Raw genomic sequence first — 14,168 nt, forward strand, 5'->3', positions numbered from 1 at the left:
GACCTGAAGACTGGAAAACGGTTCAGGACCACGCTCGACACCTCAATATCTACCCTGACGGCTCCAAGATGGAACGAGGAGTTGGAGCGGGCATTTACTGTACAGACACCGAGATAAGGCTGTCGTATAAGCTACCAAGCCATTGCAGCATATTCCATTCGGAAGTCTTCGCCATCAGGAAGGCGGCAGAGTTTGTTCCTGTTCGAAGACAGCGGCGATTAGATCCATGCAATCGTCAGCGGTCAGTTCCAAAAATGTACTGGCAAGCAAAGAAGCACTAGATATCCTAAGCACGACAATGTCAGTGCGGATCAACTGGGCTCCCAGACACCGGGGCATCGAGGGAAACGAAATCACACACGAACTGGCAAAGGAAGGACTCGGACTGGGTATTGATAGAACAGAAAACGTCCCAGTCTCTCTCTTAGAACGCCCCAAAGCGAGTTAGAGAGGCGGTACGTCCGCCCGCAAAAAGCAGGTGCAAAACAAATAAAATCATATCACGGCATATGCAGGAGCGTGTGGTGAAGCTGATTGCACGTCTTGCATCGGTCACCACTGCGGCATTTGCCTTGGGATTGTTCGTGGGCCAAACAGTTCGAACAGTAGCGGTTGGTGGACACCGCGCTGAGCCTCTTTTCAGCACTAAGCCTGAGGAACTTGTGGCATTTTCGAAGATGGATTCCGCTGCAGACTCGGCATGGGTACGATGACAATACCTCGGGAACGTCTGCTCTTGATGTCGTAGGGTACCCAGTAATTGAAGGCGTTGGGATTAGTGATTCGAACGCGTAGAACGCGGATATCCTTTGGATCGGTGCGGTTACTGGGCTGGAAGGTTCAGGAGCAATCTGAACAATGGAGGAACAGTTTCTGGGATGCAGCAGGGTGTGATGCCGTCTGCGGCATGTAAGTCAGGAGTGGACACTGGGGCAATCCCGCTGCTGATGGCCTCGTGCCAAACAATTCAAGCAGAGTTGTTTTTATTTGGATGATATTTGATCTCTCGACTACGGTCATTTTGAGGAAACGTGGACATCTTTGCAGGGGGTGGTTTTCCCTGGAACACAGGTCTCACCTTCTGGGTGTTGGAGTCACCCTGAAGTCGGAAGAATGGAGCCGGGGCGCTGGGGCCCGCGGAGTCGACAACTTTGGCGGAAAATGCCTAGAGCTGGTAGGCGTAACGTCGTCGATGGTCTCCAGCGTACGATGGCGTTCGGTCAGAAACGCGTCTAGCTCGTTCCAAGTTGGAATTTTGTCCTTATTGTGGATAGATTGCTCCCACATGGAGAGTGTGAGCTTGGGGAGCTTCGAGGAAACCATGTACACCAGGAGGCAGTCCCAGGCTTCGACCTGAATGGCGGTCATCTCTAATGCCGTTAGACAACACTGTATAGTGCCTTGCAGCTCTCTTAGCGCGCCACCGGACTCTTGGGGGATAGCCTGGATGTTGAAAAGGGTTTTCAACTGGCTTCTGACCAACAACCGCCGGTTCTCGAAGCGGTCGGTGAGGCTTCGCCAAGCTGCGACGAACCCCTTATTGGTGAGCGGGGCTCTGGAAACAATGGCGTGCGCTTCGCCCGTTGTTTTGGATAGTAGGTGGAACAATTTCTCCACCGGGGTGAGACGAGGGTTGCGAATATATACCGCCGTGAAAAGGTCTCTGAACGTGGGCCACCGAAGACAGTCACCAGCGAAAATTTCGGTGTAAACCGGTGGCAAACGGCAACCGGTGGAAGGGGGTGTGTGAACGCTGCTGGAAGCCAGAGTTGACTGCGCCTCGCCCCTTTCTATTATCTCCTGCAGCTGGGCCACACACCTGGAATAGACGGAGTAGCAGTAGCTATACTTAGCTTCTAACACCGTTGAAGTGTCGCGCCGTCGTCGGACACGGAGAGCAGTTCGGAGCAGCTCTCGTAACTCTTCTCCACCTTATCCCACAAAGCCCGGATTTCGTCGCGACGCACCTGACACGTGAAAGGAGAGGGCTGGGTGGTTTCTGGGGCGCCTAGAGTTTGGCTTCAATTGGGACGCCCGCGGAGATGCGGATTGGGACCTGCTCAGACGGATGGATGGGATCGGACGCAGTTTTTTGTCGTCTCCCGTGGGCATTCTCGGAATAGAATGCTGTGGATCAGGGCTTGTCGACTGTCGGACGAGAGGACGGTCACACTAACGTGCGGTCTGGGTCGCCAAAAACGGATAAAGTGGAGAAAAAATAAATAAACCTCGGCCACAAGGCTTGACGCTCGGATCGAGGAAGCTGACTGAAATGTACCGTATAGAAGAAGAATACAAAAAATGTTTCCAAATAAACGGATTTGTTCTCTTTGTTTATTGATCTACGTGTTTAATTGCGGGTCTCAAACGTGGGGATCGTTTATGTTTGCGTTTGATTTAAAAATAAAACGTCGATTTTTATTTCATCGGAACCCACCAAAATAATAACTATTTATGGCCCGAGCAAATTATCGGCCGCTCGTGTTTAAGTATTTCAGCGCCGGAGAAGTGGAATGAAAAGACTCTTGTTTTTGGTAGCGGATACAAAGCTTTGTGTGATATGTGGATGTGACCAAGAGAACTCAGCGGCAACAACAATAAACACGGAGTCTGTGGCGACGAAGCGAGAAAAAGGAGAATATTAAAAAAAACAACAACAGCCGCAGTCGCAGATCGTGGGGGTGGGAGTTCGGATTTTAGTGGTAATGGGAATTGTCTCGCAACTCGAAAAAAAAAAATTTTTTAATTTTTAATTAGCCGCGAATGTCTATTGTTTGAATCCGTAAAGGTGGAATTAAAAAAAAACTAGATTCTTGATAGCGGAACAGCTTGCTGTGTAATGCCGTCGGCAAGCAGTGCGTATGTGAGGGACCCAAGAATTACAGGGCAACAACAACACGGCCGTTGCGGCGGCTAAATTGAAGAAAATTAAAAACACTTGTTTGTGTTTGGGTTTTGCTGCTCAGCTCAGAATAGTGCGAAGCTTGCCCAATATATGTATCTATGTAAAATAATTGTGGAGATCGATGCTCAGCGCAGAATAGCGCGAAGCTTGTCCAATATATATGTATGTATAGTAAATTGATATAAATAAAAATAGGATTTATAAATTTCGGATAATTTTATATCCTTGGTTCACGAAATTCATTTCTTTACAAATTGTAGGTGGCGGATTTTGTCTCGTCGGCACTGTTCGGCTATGGAATGTATAAGTGTAGGTGGTTGTACACGCTCTAGGCACAAAGAGGAGACGAAAAAAATGACAAATAATTACTTAATGAGGGCGTGAGTATATATGAATGCAATAGCTTGGAGATCGATGCTCAGCGCAGAATAGCGCGAAGCTTGCCCAATATATATGTATGTATGTAGATAATTGTGGAGATCGATGCTCAGCGCAGAGTAGCGCGAAGATTGCCCAATGTATGGATGTATGTGTGTTCATTGGTATTTCTTTGATATAAATGAAAATAGGATAAATAAAATTCGGATAATTTTAAATCCGTGGTTCCCGAAACTTATTTCTTTAAAGTTGTAGGTGGCGGATTTTGTCTCGTCGGCACTATTCGGCTGAGGAATGTATGAGTGCAGGTGCTTCTACACGCTCTAGGCACGAAGTGGAGACGAAAAAAAAGACAAATAATTGCTTGATATGCCTTTATGCGGGCGTGTGTATATATATATATATGTAATAGCTTGGAGATCGATGCTCAGCGCAGAATAGCGCGAAGCTTGCCCAATATATATGTATGTATGTAGATATGTAGGGTTTGTATTAGCACAGTGGAGCGTCGAGAAGTGGACTGTATTGAATTGTGCGAACAGAAAAATGTGTATGGATACAGCACAAAAATTAGCGAAAATATGGTGACAGCGGCGGATTGTTCGGCGAGCAGGGTGAATTCTCGCAACAAGCGCACAGCGGCTGGCCGATATTAATTATTCCTTTCTTTTTGTAACACAATTTCACTGTTCACGAAGAACTTTTTTTGTACGGAAATATTAATTAAATAAGAAACGGCGAGAAGTCTGGCGGCGCACACAAAACGGATGGAAACTTTCGAAGTTCGGAGGCGAACAGAAAGTGGAATTTCTCATTGCCGTGGTGTCAGGAAAACTCGGACGAGGAGTTGACACGAACAAAACAAATTTTGCAGCGGTGCGACCGAAATTAAATGTTCGGCCCACTGTTGAAGACCGGCAGCGAGAACAAGACGGAAGCAAGCACATACTTATCTCTAGCGGAAAAATCACCGGGAACTGCTGGTGAAAGGACGGAAGGATATCCGTATCCGGCTCGAAGGACCAATGTTTGTTGGGGGGCGATCCTGCCGCTAAATATCCTGTATTGGAAAATAGCTCCCGCGACGCAGTCAGAAAGTATGATAACCCGTAGTGGTTAAAATGATTAGGGGTCGTCGTGGAGCTCGAAATAATTGCTTCCGCTTTATTACGCATCATACATAGAACTAACTAGCTTAAACGTAAGGGCTGCGCTCCCGACCGAGCGCTCCGGGCCCGAGAAGTGGAGCGCGAACTAGCCGTCCCTCAGCTTGCCTAGCAGCGAGCGAAGCTCGGGAACTCGGGAGCGGGCGTTCGCGAACATCGAAGAGTGGGCGCGGGAGTGCAAGAGCGGCAAAGCTTTGGAAATTCTGTGGACAGAGGCGGCGCCGCGAAGGGCCTCCTGACGTGAACAATAATCAAAGTCAAAGGAAATGAACGATGACGATAGGGTTTAAATAGACTATGTATTCGAGGGGTATTTTGAGCGCTCAGGAAAACTGATTAATGATTAATGATAATTGGTGGCGATATTGTTCTATTTACTGAAACCATTGTTACTTTTTGTTCAACTTCGTTTCTTTTTTTTTTAATTTGTAATGCGGATGGACGTTTTGAAACATATTGTGACTAAGCATATGTGCGTTCCCGTTGTGAAACTCGTAATGAATGTGCAGCAAGGCTGAATAGTATTCTGTTGTCCCTTGTAGGACATGGGTAATTTTGGTTTGGCACCCCGCCCTGCACACATTCCAATAATAAATATCTTGTCATGTCATGTCCCATGTCCCTAACCGCAGGGCCTTATTAAAAACCTAAAAAGCGCCCAACCAGGGATACCGCCCTCTGATTAGTCTGGAACTGATGACTCCATCCGATCCAGCCCGTAGCTGGCAAACACAACGTCACCCTTGCAGCTTGGTGGACAGAGATCTTTATTGCCGCCTATATATCCTTAAAATACAAGTCACAATCTCTGTGGGTACACTCCGGGAATGCTCGGATTGCGTACCGATTTCGTTCCGTCGCGTTTGATCGAGCGTAGTAGACTGGCGTCTTTTCATGTCTTATTCGATACTCCTCGATCATATCCTGAAACTGCTTCGCCACGACCTGTTTTCCGTTGTCGAAATGTATTGTTTTTGGAACTGTAAGCGTATGAAAGATATCCTTTCTTAAAGGGCGCCGTTGTCGCCTCTTTCATCGCTTTAAGAAATACAAATTTTGAGAAGTGATCGACCATGATATTAATAAACGCGTGGACTTTTCTTAAGTTAGGATAATTTTCAGAAAGTCAAAGTAAACCTTCTGTAACAAACTATACTTGATGGTATCCCTCGTTTACCTCCTAAGCCATTCTTAATAGTGTATCCGCCACAACGTTTTCCGATCTTTTCCGGTGTTAAATGCAGAAGTCATATGCTTGGAGTTTTAGTGACCATCTTGCCAGCCTTCCACTCCAATCTTTCCAGGACATTATTCACTTTAGACTTGCATGATACATAATCACTGTTAATGGCATGGTACTTTGCCTTATTAATACGGCTCAGTAAAATAAGCTTTATAGTGATGTTATTAAGTTTCTTGCCATCTAGTCCCGGACAAGCCTAGGGTTGCCGATACCTTTAACTGCCTTATACTTCCCAGTGACTGCAGCTGGTAGGTACAAACGTGGCGTAGCCTGGTGTGGCTTAGCGCTGGACAGGAGCAGAGCAGATGTCTCCGATGTCTCTTGCTCTGTAGGTTTCGTACCGCTTCTATAGATTGGATTGTGCGGCAGTCTCTTTTTTATTGCGTGCGATTCAATGACCCGTAGTGAATGCCGTGATCCTGCTGATATCCAGATTGCTATTTGATAGCAGTTCTCTTTGTTCGTTTTTAGTCGAATCCTAGCAAACATTGACCTCCTGGGCTCACTCTTCCCTAACCATTTCTTGTTAGTGGTCTGCTTGAAATGATCATAGATCCTTGTCTGAATCGCGTTTAGGGAAATCGGTAATTCGAGATCTGTACCGATGTTCATGGCAGCTAGTGATTTGATAGCCGCTGGCTATCCGAGTAAATCCGTACTTTGGTGTCCCTGTGGTCCCGCCCAAAGGAGAGTTCGGCTGCTTCCCTTATGGATAATAACCTTCGCTGAGTCCGATATATTGAAAGTCTTTTCAATTGCCCGATTCTCAGCGTAGATCCCAGCCGCTATTCTACTGCTCATCTTGGAGCCATCGGTGTACCTCGTTCTTTACTACCACTTTGACCCTGCTCCAGTCTTCCCTTATTGGATAATAGGTCCATGGCCCATGCACTCGCTGCCAGTTGCATTCGTGTCAGCTCCGATCTGTTGTATGCCCTAGCACTAAGCAAGAAATACATAGAGAAGTCAAACAGTATAAAAAAGTACTAACACAAAAACGGCTGAGCCTGGAACCCCAGAGCACCCGAACGATATGTCTAGAACCCCAGAGTGCGTTCGGCTTTTTCGAGTTCGAAGTATTCGTTCGAAACCGAGCACAACAAGAATTCATTTTTCAGTGGCAGATCGACCGTGGAACGATGAGCAGGGGTGCGTTTCTTTGCGCTCCGATCTGTTGTATGCCCTAGCACTAAGCAAAAAATACATAGAGAAGTCAAACAGTATAAAAAAGTACTAACACAAAAACGGCTGAGCCTGGAACCCCAGAGCACCCGAACGATATGTCAAGAACCCCAGAGTGCGTTCGGCTTTTTCGAGTTCGAAGTATTCGTTCGAAACCGAGCACAACAAGAATTCACTTTTCTGTGGCAGATCGACCGTGGAACGATGAGCAGGGGTGCGTTTCTTTGCGCTGTGCTCTCGTTTCTGTGTATATGTGTATATGTGTACAAGCGCTCGCACGATTGTATGCGTGTGCAAATTTCTGCATGCAGGGTTTTTTTCATAGATTTCGGACGGCCACAGCCAGTGCGCCGTGGCGGCGGCTCACTTGCTTATGACGTCACAGCAATACTTAGCGGCTAGCGCTTGCATTGGGAGACAAATTATTTATGTTATCTAACTATAATTACTACTTATTCTAATTTAAGTTTTTTTCACTTGCAAGTGCGCTAAAACAAAAGTGTTCTCAAATATGCATACATACATACATACATACATAGATACCTTGCAGTGCCGCGTGTCATCAATAGGCCACTGTCATTAACGTACCGACTGCGACTTCTAGTGAGGCGACGCTCTGCTGACTGCGACTTCTACCAAGTCGACCCTCTACCGACTGCGACTTCTACTACGACGCTCTGTGTACAGTTACGGCGGTAGTCTAAACGGCAGTCGTCGGCAGTACCATGGCCCGGCCGTCGCGAATTTTGTTGATGAACTGAATCCGCCTAAATTGAAATGGAAGATCATTTGGAATTCGTGGGATTAGGACTTCCTCTTCTTTGATAACAATCTACTCCACGACAGAACATCAACGGGTATTTTAGTGCATCATATTATCAATGGATCTATTTTACGGGCTGCAACTTTCAATTATCCCGACCTTTGAGAATAATATCCCGTGAATCCACATTTTCACCACCAATTACCACTGCCAATTCATTGACTGAATTGTCTTGAATCTTTTTGCATGGCTTCCAGTAGGTCTATTCTCTGCTCTGATAATGATTTTGTGGTCGTCGGAATGCATTGTATGTAATGGGGCTTTGAACAATCTAACTCTTTCATTATGCTCATGAAGAAGACTTTGCAATTGAACGACAATTTACTTTAACTGCCAAATCAGTATTAAAATATATCTGGAGGAACTTATGAATGTTGGTTTTTGGTGGTAACATAGCGTTAGTTCGATAGTGAATTGTCCCTTGAATCTGAATGTTTAGATGCATTCCGCTGGAATTTTTCATTTTCATAATATTGATATGCCACTTCCTTACGGACTGTACTTTTGGCTTAAAAATTGTAGCACCAAATGACGTAATTTAAAAGAATGCATTATATGCTTTGCAGAAGTCTTAAAATGGTTTGATTGGTTTCCCATAGAGAAGCGAATACAAAGGCACTGGAGGATGTATCAAGTCGTGCAATTTTATCTTGCCAGCGGCGTAACATAATCCATCAGGTTCCAATTGAAACTTCACTGCATTGTAATGCTGACATACGACAGATAATAAACAACAACAACAACAACAACGCAGTGTAACAGCAAGCGCCGATTCAAGTCTAAATTTACAGGTTATCTTGTTGGAACCACATGTCATGCAGGCCAGGCTCTTCTTCGGATCATCTTTATAGAAATACGGCCCAATGATGCCGCCAGCCTATAATCAATACCACACTGACTTTTTCAGGATGAATTGGTAGCATTTGCAATGCTTCACGTTGACCTTCACTCCAAATACGGCAATTTTGGTTATTCACGAAATGAGCTTCGTTGCTGGACACAATTTTTTGATAAAAAAGGTGATCTTTGGCCAACTTCTCAAGAGGCCATTCACCAAAAATTAGGAGTTGTGGTAGGTCACTCGGCATCAATTCTTGCACCAGCAATATTTCGAAAGGCTTTAAAGCGAAATCTTTCCGCAAAATTTTCCAACTAGTGGAGTGACAGAGGACCTATTGGTGTAAACGGCTCCGAATTGATATTTCACGCTCTTCTTCGACACTAGCCGCTACAACTGCGATGTTTTCTTCATTTCGCACATTAAGTAAACGTGTTGATGGCTTAATGTCCAATAAGGTAAATTTGGTGCGAAATTTCAAATTTAAAATTCAATAATTTGCAACCTTTGTTCGTTTGTGTAACGATTCATTGTTAAACTATAAGCAAATCTGAAAATAATAACCAGGGTTACAAGACAAAAAACAAGCGTTAACTGTAAAAAGTAGGGCTGTCAAAAAGAAAGTTGATAAAAAATCACGCTTTATAAATCCAAAACCACCTATACAAAATTAGCAAGGTCCCAGATTTGCTTTGGTGACTGTAGCTGTGCGACATGTATAAGTTCTATGAAATGCCCCTAAGTTTGGTTTTAATTTTATTAAAATCAGACGACTATATCATATAGCTGCTGAAAACGGTTGACTTTGAGAGTCACTTGCAAAAAAGATTTAGGGTATGTCCAAAGATGTATAAGTATAAGATTAGTAACGCCATACGATTTTTTTGCACACGATTTTTTCGTGCTGGCTTTTGAACTGGCTCCAGGCTCTCTCGCACTTCGTTCAAAAGCCAGCGAGAGAGCGCTCTAGAGCCAGCCGCTCTCTCGTGCTGGCTCTAGCCGCTCTCTCTTGCTGGCTCTAGACTCTAGAGTCTAGAGCCAGCAGCACTCTCACGCATACAGCAATGTTTTCGTGATGGCTCTAGAGCCAGCAGCTCTCTCATACGCATACAGCAACATGGCGTGCCTCAAAATACCGATTTCGCGGTTGAATTTATTACAAATTTGTACATTTATTTTATTTTATTTTTATAATTTATGTATATATTTATATATGGGCAATTCTCCAGAAAGGTCCACCGCGGCCAAAAACATAAAATTGCTTAAAAACGAGTGCCAATATATACCAGTGTTACACTAATTATTGTGTTCGTGAATTTACATAATCAACCGCATTTTCCACCTCCTACTTCACATAGAACAACAAAGTGTAAGCAAACCAAAATAAAGAAATACAAAAGAAAACCATTGCCTATTTATAAGGTAGTTTCTAGATTTTTAATTTTCGCGTCAGTTTCAAAGTGGTATCAGTGTACTATAAATTATTGTATTCGTGAATTTTTTACCCTGTGAAAAAAAAGAAACAAGACATAAAAATGCCGCGCATATCAACCTTGTCACAGGAACAACGCTGCCAAGCAGAACTTAGGCGAAGCCGTATCCAATACGTTCGAAATTTTTCCATATTAGAGCACCAAATGCCGAGCATTATGCCTCCGTCCGCCAATAAAACTCTGAGACTGCAGATGAGGTTCGCCTGCGAAACACACTGCTCTCAGAGTAGGCGTAGTGAATGAGTTTGAGCTCACGAACGTTTAAATGCTGGATCCGCTCCGGATTAGGCAAAACTCGAGCGAGGAACAAATAATTAACTCGGGAAAGGGAGCAAAAAGGAACACAATCTATCTATCTATCATCGCAATACCCGTCTTCGGCTGCGGATTCGAGAGTATGAATTTCATGAAGCGGCTGAGGAACGACTCTTCACATATAGATCTGTTTTCCAAAATCGCCTGGCTGAATCTTTAAGGCAGTCAGAGCGAAACAGTTATATGAGAGCCGAACTTTCCACGGATGAAAGAGAGGATCAACAAGAACGCCGACGCCAACGACAGAGGAACCGAGCCAATGCGGGGGAACAATATTTACGGAATATTAAGGTCGGACCAACTGAACGCTGTGTATGCTATTCCGTCTCAGGTCAGTGGGTTTAAAAAAAATTCCATTTAATTTCATCATATCTTTTAAATTTCCTAATATAATGGGGACAACGCATTTTATTTAAGTAGGAAATTTTCGAGTCCGACTGAAAAAAATATAATGTTTGCAGTACATGTCGTCAGAGTGTTTCAATGAGATTACCAGCCCTTTGCCTTTCTAATGGCTTTTACTTCCTAAATATCATTGAGTGCCTTGAAAATTCCCCGTTCTTTTGATTCGACTCATGTCATACAGGTTCACCTCGAAAGAAAGTTAGAGTATTCCCACAATATTATGACGGCACCTATTCGACCCGCTTGGGTCCTTTAAACTGTTCAAAACTTAGTTTATAAATAGCTTTAATGGTGATTGGCTTACTTTAATGGGAGATCGAGAAGAAATCCATTTTTATCGCAGATGAAGCCGATCGAAAGGAAGTGGAACATCTCTTACGCCAATTGTCTAATACCCAATTAATTCGACCAGATGAAGATTTAAACCCAGGTGGGCATGAGAGCCTTGTAGAAAATAATGACATTGCTCTTCAACGCATAGCTTTGGTCCCTACAGAAGGCCGACTTCCAACTAATTTATTCCTTGATGAGGATGCAGAAGAACTTTTATTCCCAACAGTCTCTTGCGGATCAATATAAAGGGTGATTTTTTAAGAGCTTTCCTACTCTAAAAAGAAAAAAACACACAAAATTTAGAAAAATTCATAAAATCTTTATTTGAATCGATAGTATGGGCAATATAAATAATGTTTAAAGATAATTTCATTTAAATGTTGGCCGCGACTTCGTCCTTAATGCTCCATCCGCTTAGTCCAATTTTGGAATACTCTTTCCAACGTTTCTGCCGGTATCTCGCTCATGAAAGCTTTTATGTTGGCTTCCAATACTTCAATTGTTGCGGGCATGTCCCTATAGATATGAGCCTTGACATGACCCCACAAAAAATAATCTAAAGGCGTTAGATTACACGATCTGGGCGGCCAATTGACCGGACCCAAACGTGAAATAAAATGTTCACCGAACGCATCTTTCAGTTGGTCCATTGTTTCATGTGCTGTGTGTCATGTGGTTCAGTCTTGTTGGAACCACATGTCATGCATTCCAAGCTCTTCTTCCGATCATCGTTATAGAAATACGGCCCAATGATGCCGCCAGCCTATAATCAATACCACACTTTTTCAGGATGAATTGGTAGCTTTTGCAATGCTTCAGGTTGATCTTCACTCCAAATACGGCAGTTTTGCTTGAAATGAGCTTCGTGAAATAAGCTTCTTTGCTGGACACAATTTTTGATAAAAAAGGTGATCTTTGGCCAACTTCTCAAGAGGCCGTTCACCAAAAATTAGGAGTTGTGGTAGGTCATTCGGCTTCAATTCTTGCACCAGCTATATTTTGAAAGGCTTTAAACCAGCTATATTTTGAAAGGCTTTAAACCTTAGTTTTTTCGCAAAATTTTCCAACTAGTGGAGTGACAGAGGCCCAATTGCTGTAAACGGCTCCGGATTGATACTTCACGCTCTTCTTCGACACTAGCCGCTACAACTGCGATGTTTTCTTCATTTCGCACATTAAGTAAACGTGTTGATGGCTTAATGTCCAATAAGGTAAATTTGGTGCGAAACTTCATCACAACATCCTGATTATCCGCCAGAAAAGGTCGAAGAAACTGTCTATAAAATAAAAAAAAAGCGCGCGATGAACTTTCTTGACCGAGCACTCATTTTGATGGTAAAATTCAATAATTTGCAACCTTTGTTCGTTTGTTAAACGATTCATTGTTAAACTATAAGAAAATCTGAAAATACTAACCAGGGTTACTAGACAAAAAGCAAGCGTTAACTGTAAAAAGTAGGGCTGCCAAATAGAAAGTTGCTAAAAAATCACGCCTCATAAATCCAAAACCACCTATACAAAATAAGCAAGGTCCCAGATTTGCTTTGATGACTGTAGCTGTGCGACATGTATAAGTTCTATGAAATGCAGCGGATGCCAAATTCAATCTCCATTGCCTTCAGGAAAAAATCTGGTGCTGTATCTACTGCCAATGTGATGAATAATTCCATTGTTAGGAACCTTGAAGAGAATTATGACTGATATCATATTCATTTAGGTCTTCGCTCCGCACCAGCACATTGGGAAGCTTAGAAAAAAAATAAAGCAATGATAAGACAATTTGGGCTTCAAGATGTGGAAAATTCTGACAGAGACGATAATGGGACGCTACCTAAAGAGCGTGCCTTTTAATATCTAGATGAAGGGCCTTGGCAGTACAAACGGTTGACAAAACGTTAACATACTCCAAGGTGACAATGCAGTTAATGACCAAAAGATAGAGAACTTAAAACTTTCCCCACTGTGTTGCATTTCGGGTGGGAACGGGCTGAAGGACCATCGATATATCGATAGGCATAGGTGGAATTGGTAGGACCAGGAGGGGGCGAGGAAAATGAGCGAACCGGGAAGTTCGAATGCGGCCTAAGAGAAAGGGTTCTTGCCCTTTCTCTCGGCAAGGGCAACGAAAAGTAACGGCTGTTTATAAAAAAAAAAAAAAAAAAACCCGGCGTTGCCGAAGGAAAGGCAGTTCCGTTACAATATGGCGCCCAAATCTAAATAAATAAAAGAATAGCGGGATGACGACGTCTCGAAAGGCCACGTCCTAGGTCATCCAGCCCTCGCATTCGGTGGCTTGCGAGGCCTATATTACGGTCTGCAACTGCACCGAGGACCGGGGACTGGTGGCCAAGGCGTAGGATATTTGTTGATTTTATTTTTAATTAGTTTTCCCAGTAAGGACGGGAGGCTTGGTCCGCAAAAAGATGGACAATTCCTCCCGGGCACAGTACACAGAGGGTGCTGCGGTGGCAGGGTGGTGGCATCCGGGCGTGGGAACGACGGATTCGCATCCCTTAGCCACAGACCGTGCAGAAAACACGAGTCAATAACCACTGTGATATAAACTGTGATATATAGTAGATAGGGAAACAAGTGTTTATTTATATTAAAGTCAAGTTTGGTTGTTTTCAATGTTAATGTGAATGTTAATGTTAAAGTAAATGTTGTGCAGATCCTTGGATTTTCCTGGTGGATGAAGCTTCCTGGGATCAGTTTGTTGGTGAAGTCGCGACCCGCAGGTCTCACTGCGCGCTGCGCGACCACCGCAATCTGAGCCTTGAAGACCCAGGCATCAAGGAAAATCCTACGGGATACTGCTGAAAGCCGATGTCCTTAACTGGCGACTTTCAGCACCGCTGAAAGTTAGCCCAGTTGACGAGCGGCCGGAGTCTAAACTACTGGGACGAATTGATGACGCGGGAATCTGGAACGGAGCCACCGGCGGTTGATCGGCTCCATCTCCCCTGAAATTTAGAAAGGAATAGAAAAGTAAGTGAATTTTTTTGGTTGAGTACGCAGGTAGAAGAAGATTTATTTATCTATTTATTCGTATATTTATTTCTCCATTTATTTATTTATATATTTATT

The 14,168-nt window shown here is 43.8% G+C and overlaps 1 protein-coding gene and 2 pseudogenes across 1 annotated transcript; 1 reads left to right on the forward strand and 2 right to left on the reverse strand.

The window, feature by feature from the left end:
- Nucleotides 1-1,074: 1,074 nt before the first annotated feature.
- Nucleotides 1,075-5,370, reverse strand: LOC147644809 (uncharacterized). The gene is made up of 2 exons (XM_086840541.1): nt 5,294-5,370; nt 1,075-1,819 (listed from the first exon to the last, which is right to left on the reverse strand). The coding sequence occupies exons 1-2, from the start codon at nt 5,368-5,370 to the stop codon at nt 1,075-1,077; spliced, it is 822 nt and encodes a 273-aa protein (XP_086696667.1).
- Nucleotides 5,371-7,659: 2,289 nt separating this feature from the next.
- LOC147644810 (uncharacterized) overlaps nt 7,660-14,168 on the reverse strand; it is a 40,511-nt pseudogene continuing 34,002 nt past the window's right edge.
- LOC147644811 (uncharacterized) lies at nt 10,185-14,029 on the forward strand (annotated as a pseudogene).

The sequence above is a fragment of the Drosophila serrata genome, unplaced genomic scaffold (assembly GCF_035046125.1).
Source record: "Drosophila serrata isolate PLE 108 unplaced genomic scaffold, ASM3504612v1 contig_89, whole genome shotgun sequence".
Taxonomy (NCBI): Eukaryota; Metazoa; Arthropoda; class Insecta; order Diptera; family Drosophilidae; genus Drosophila; species Drosophila serrata.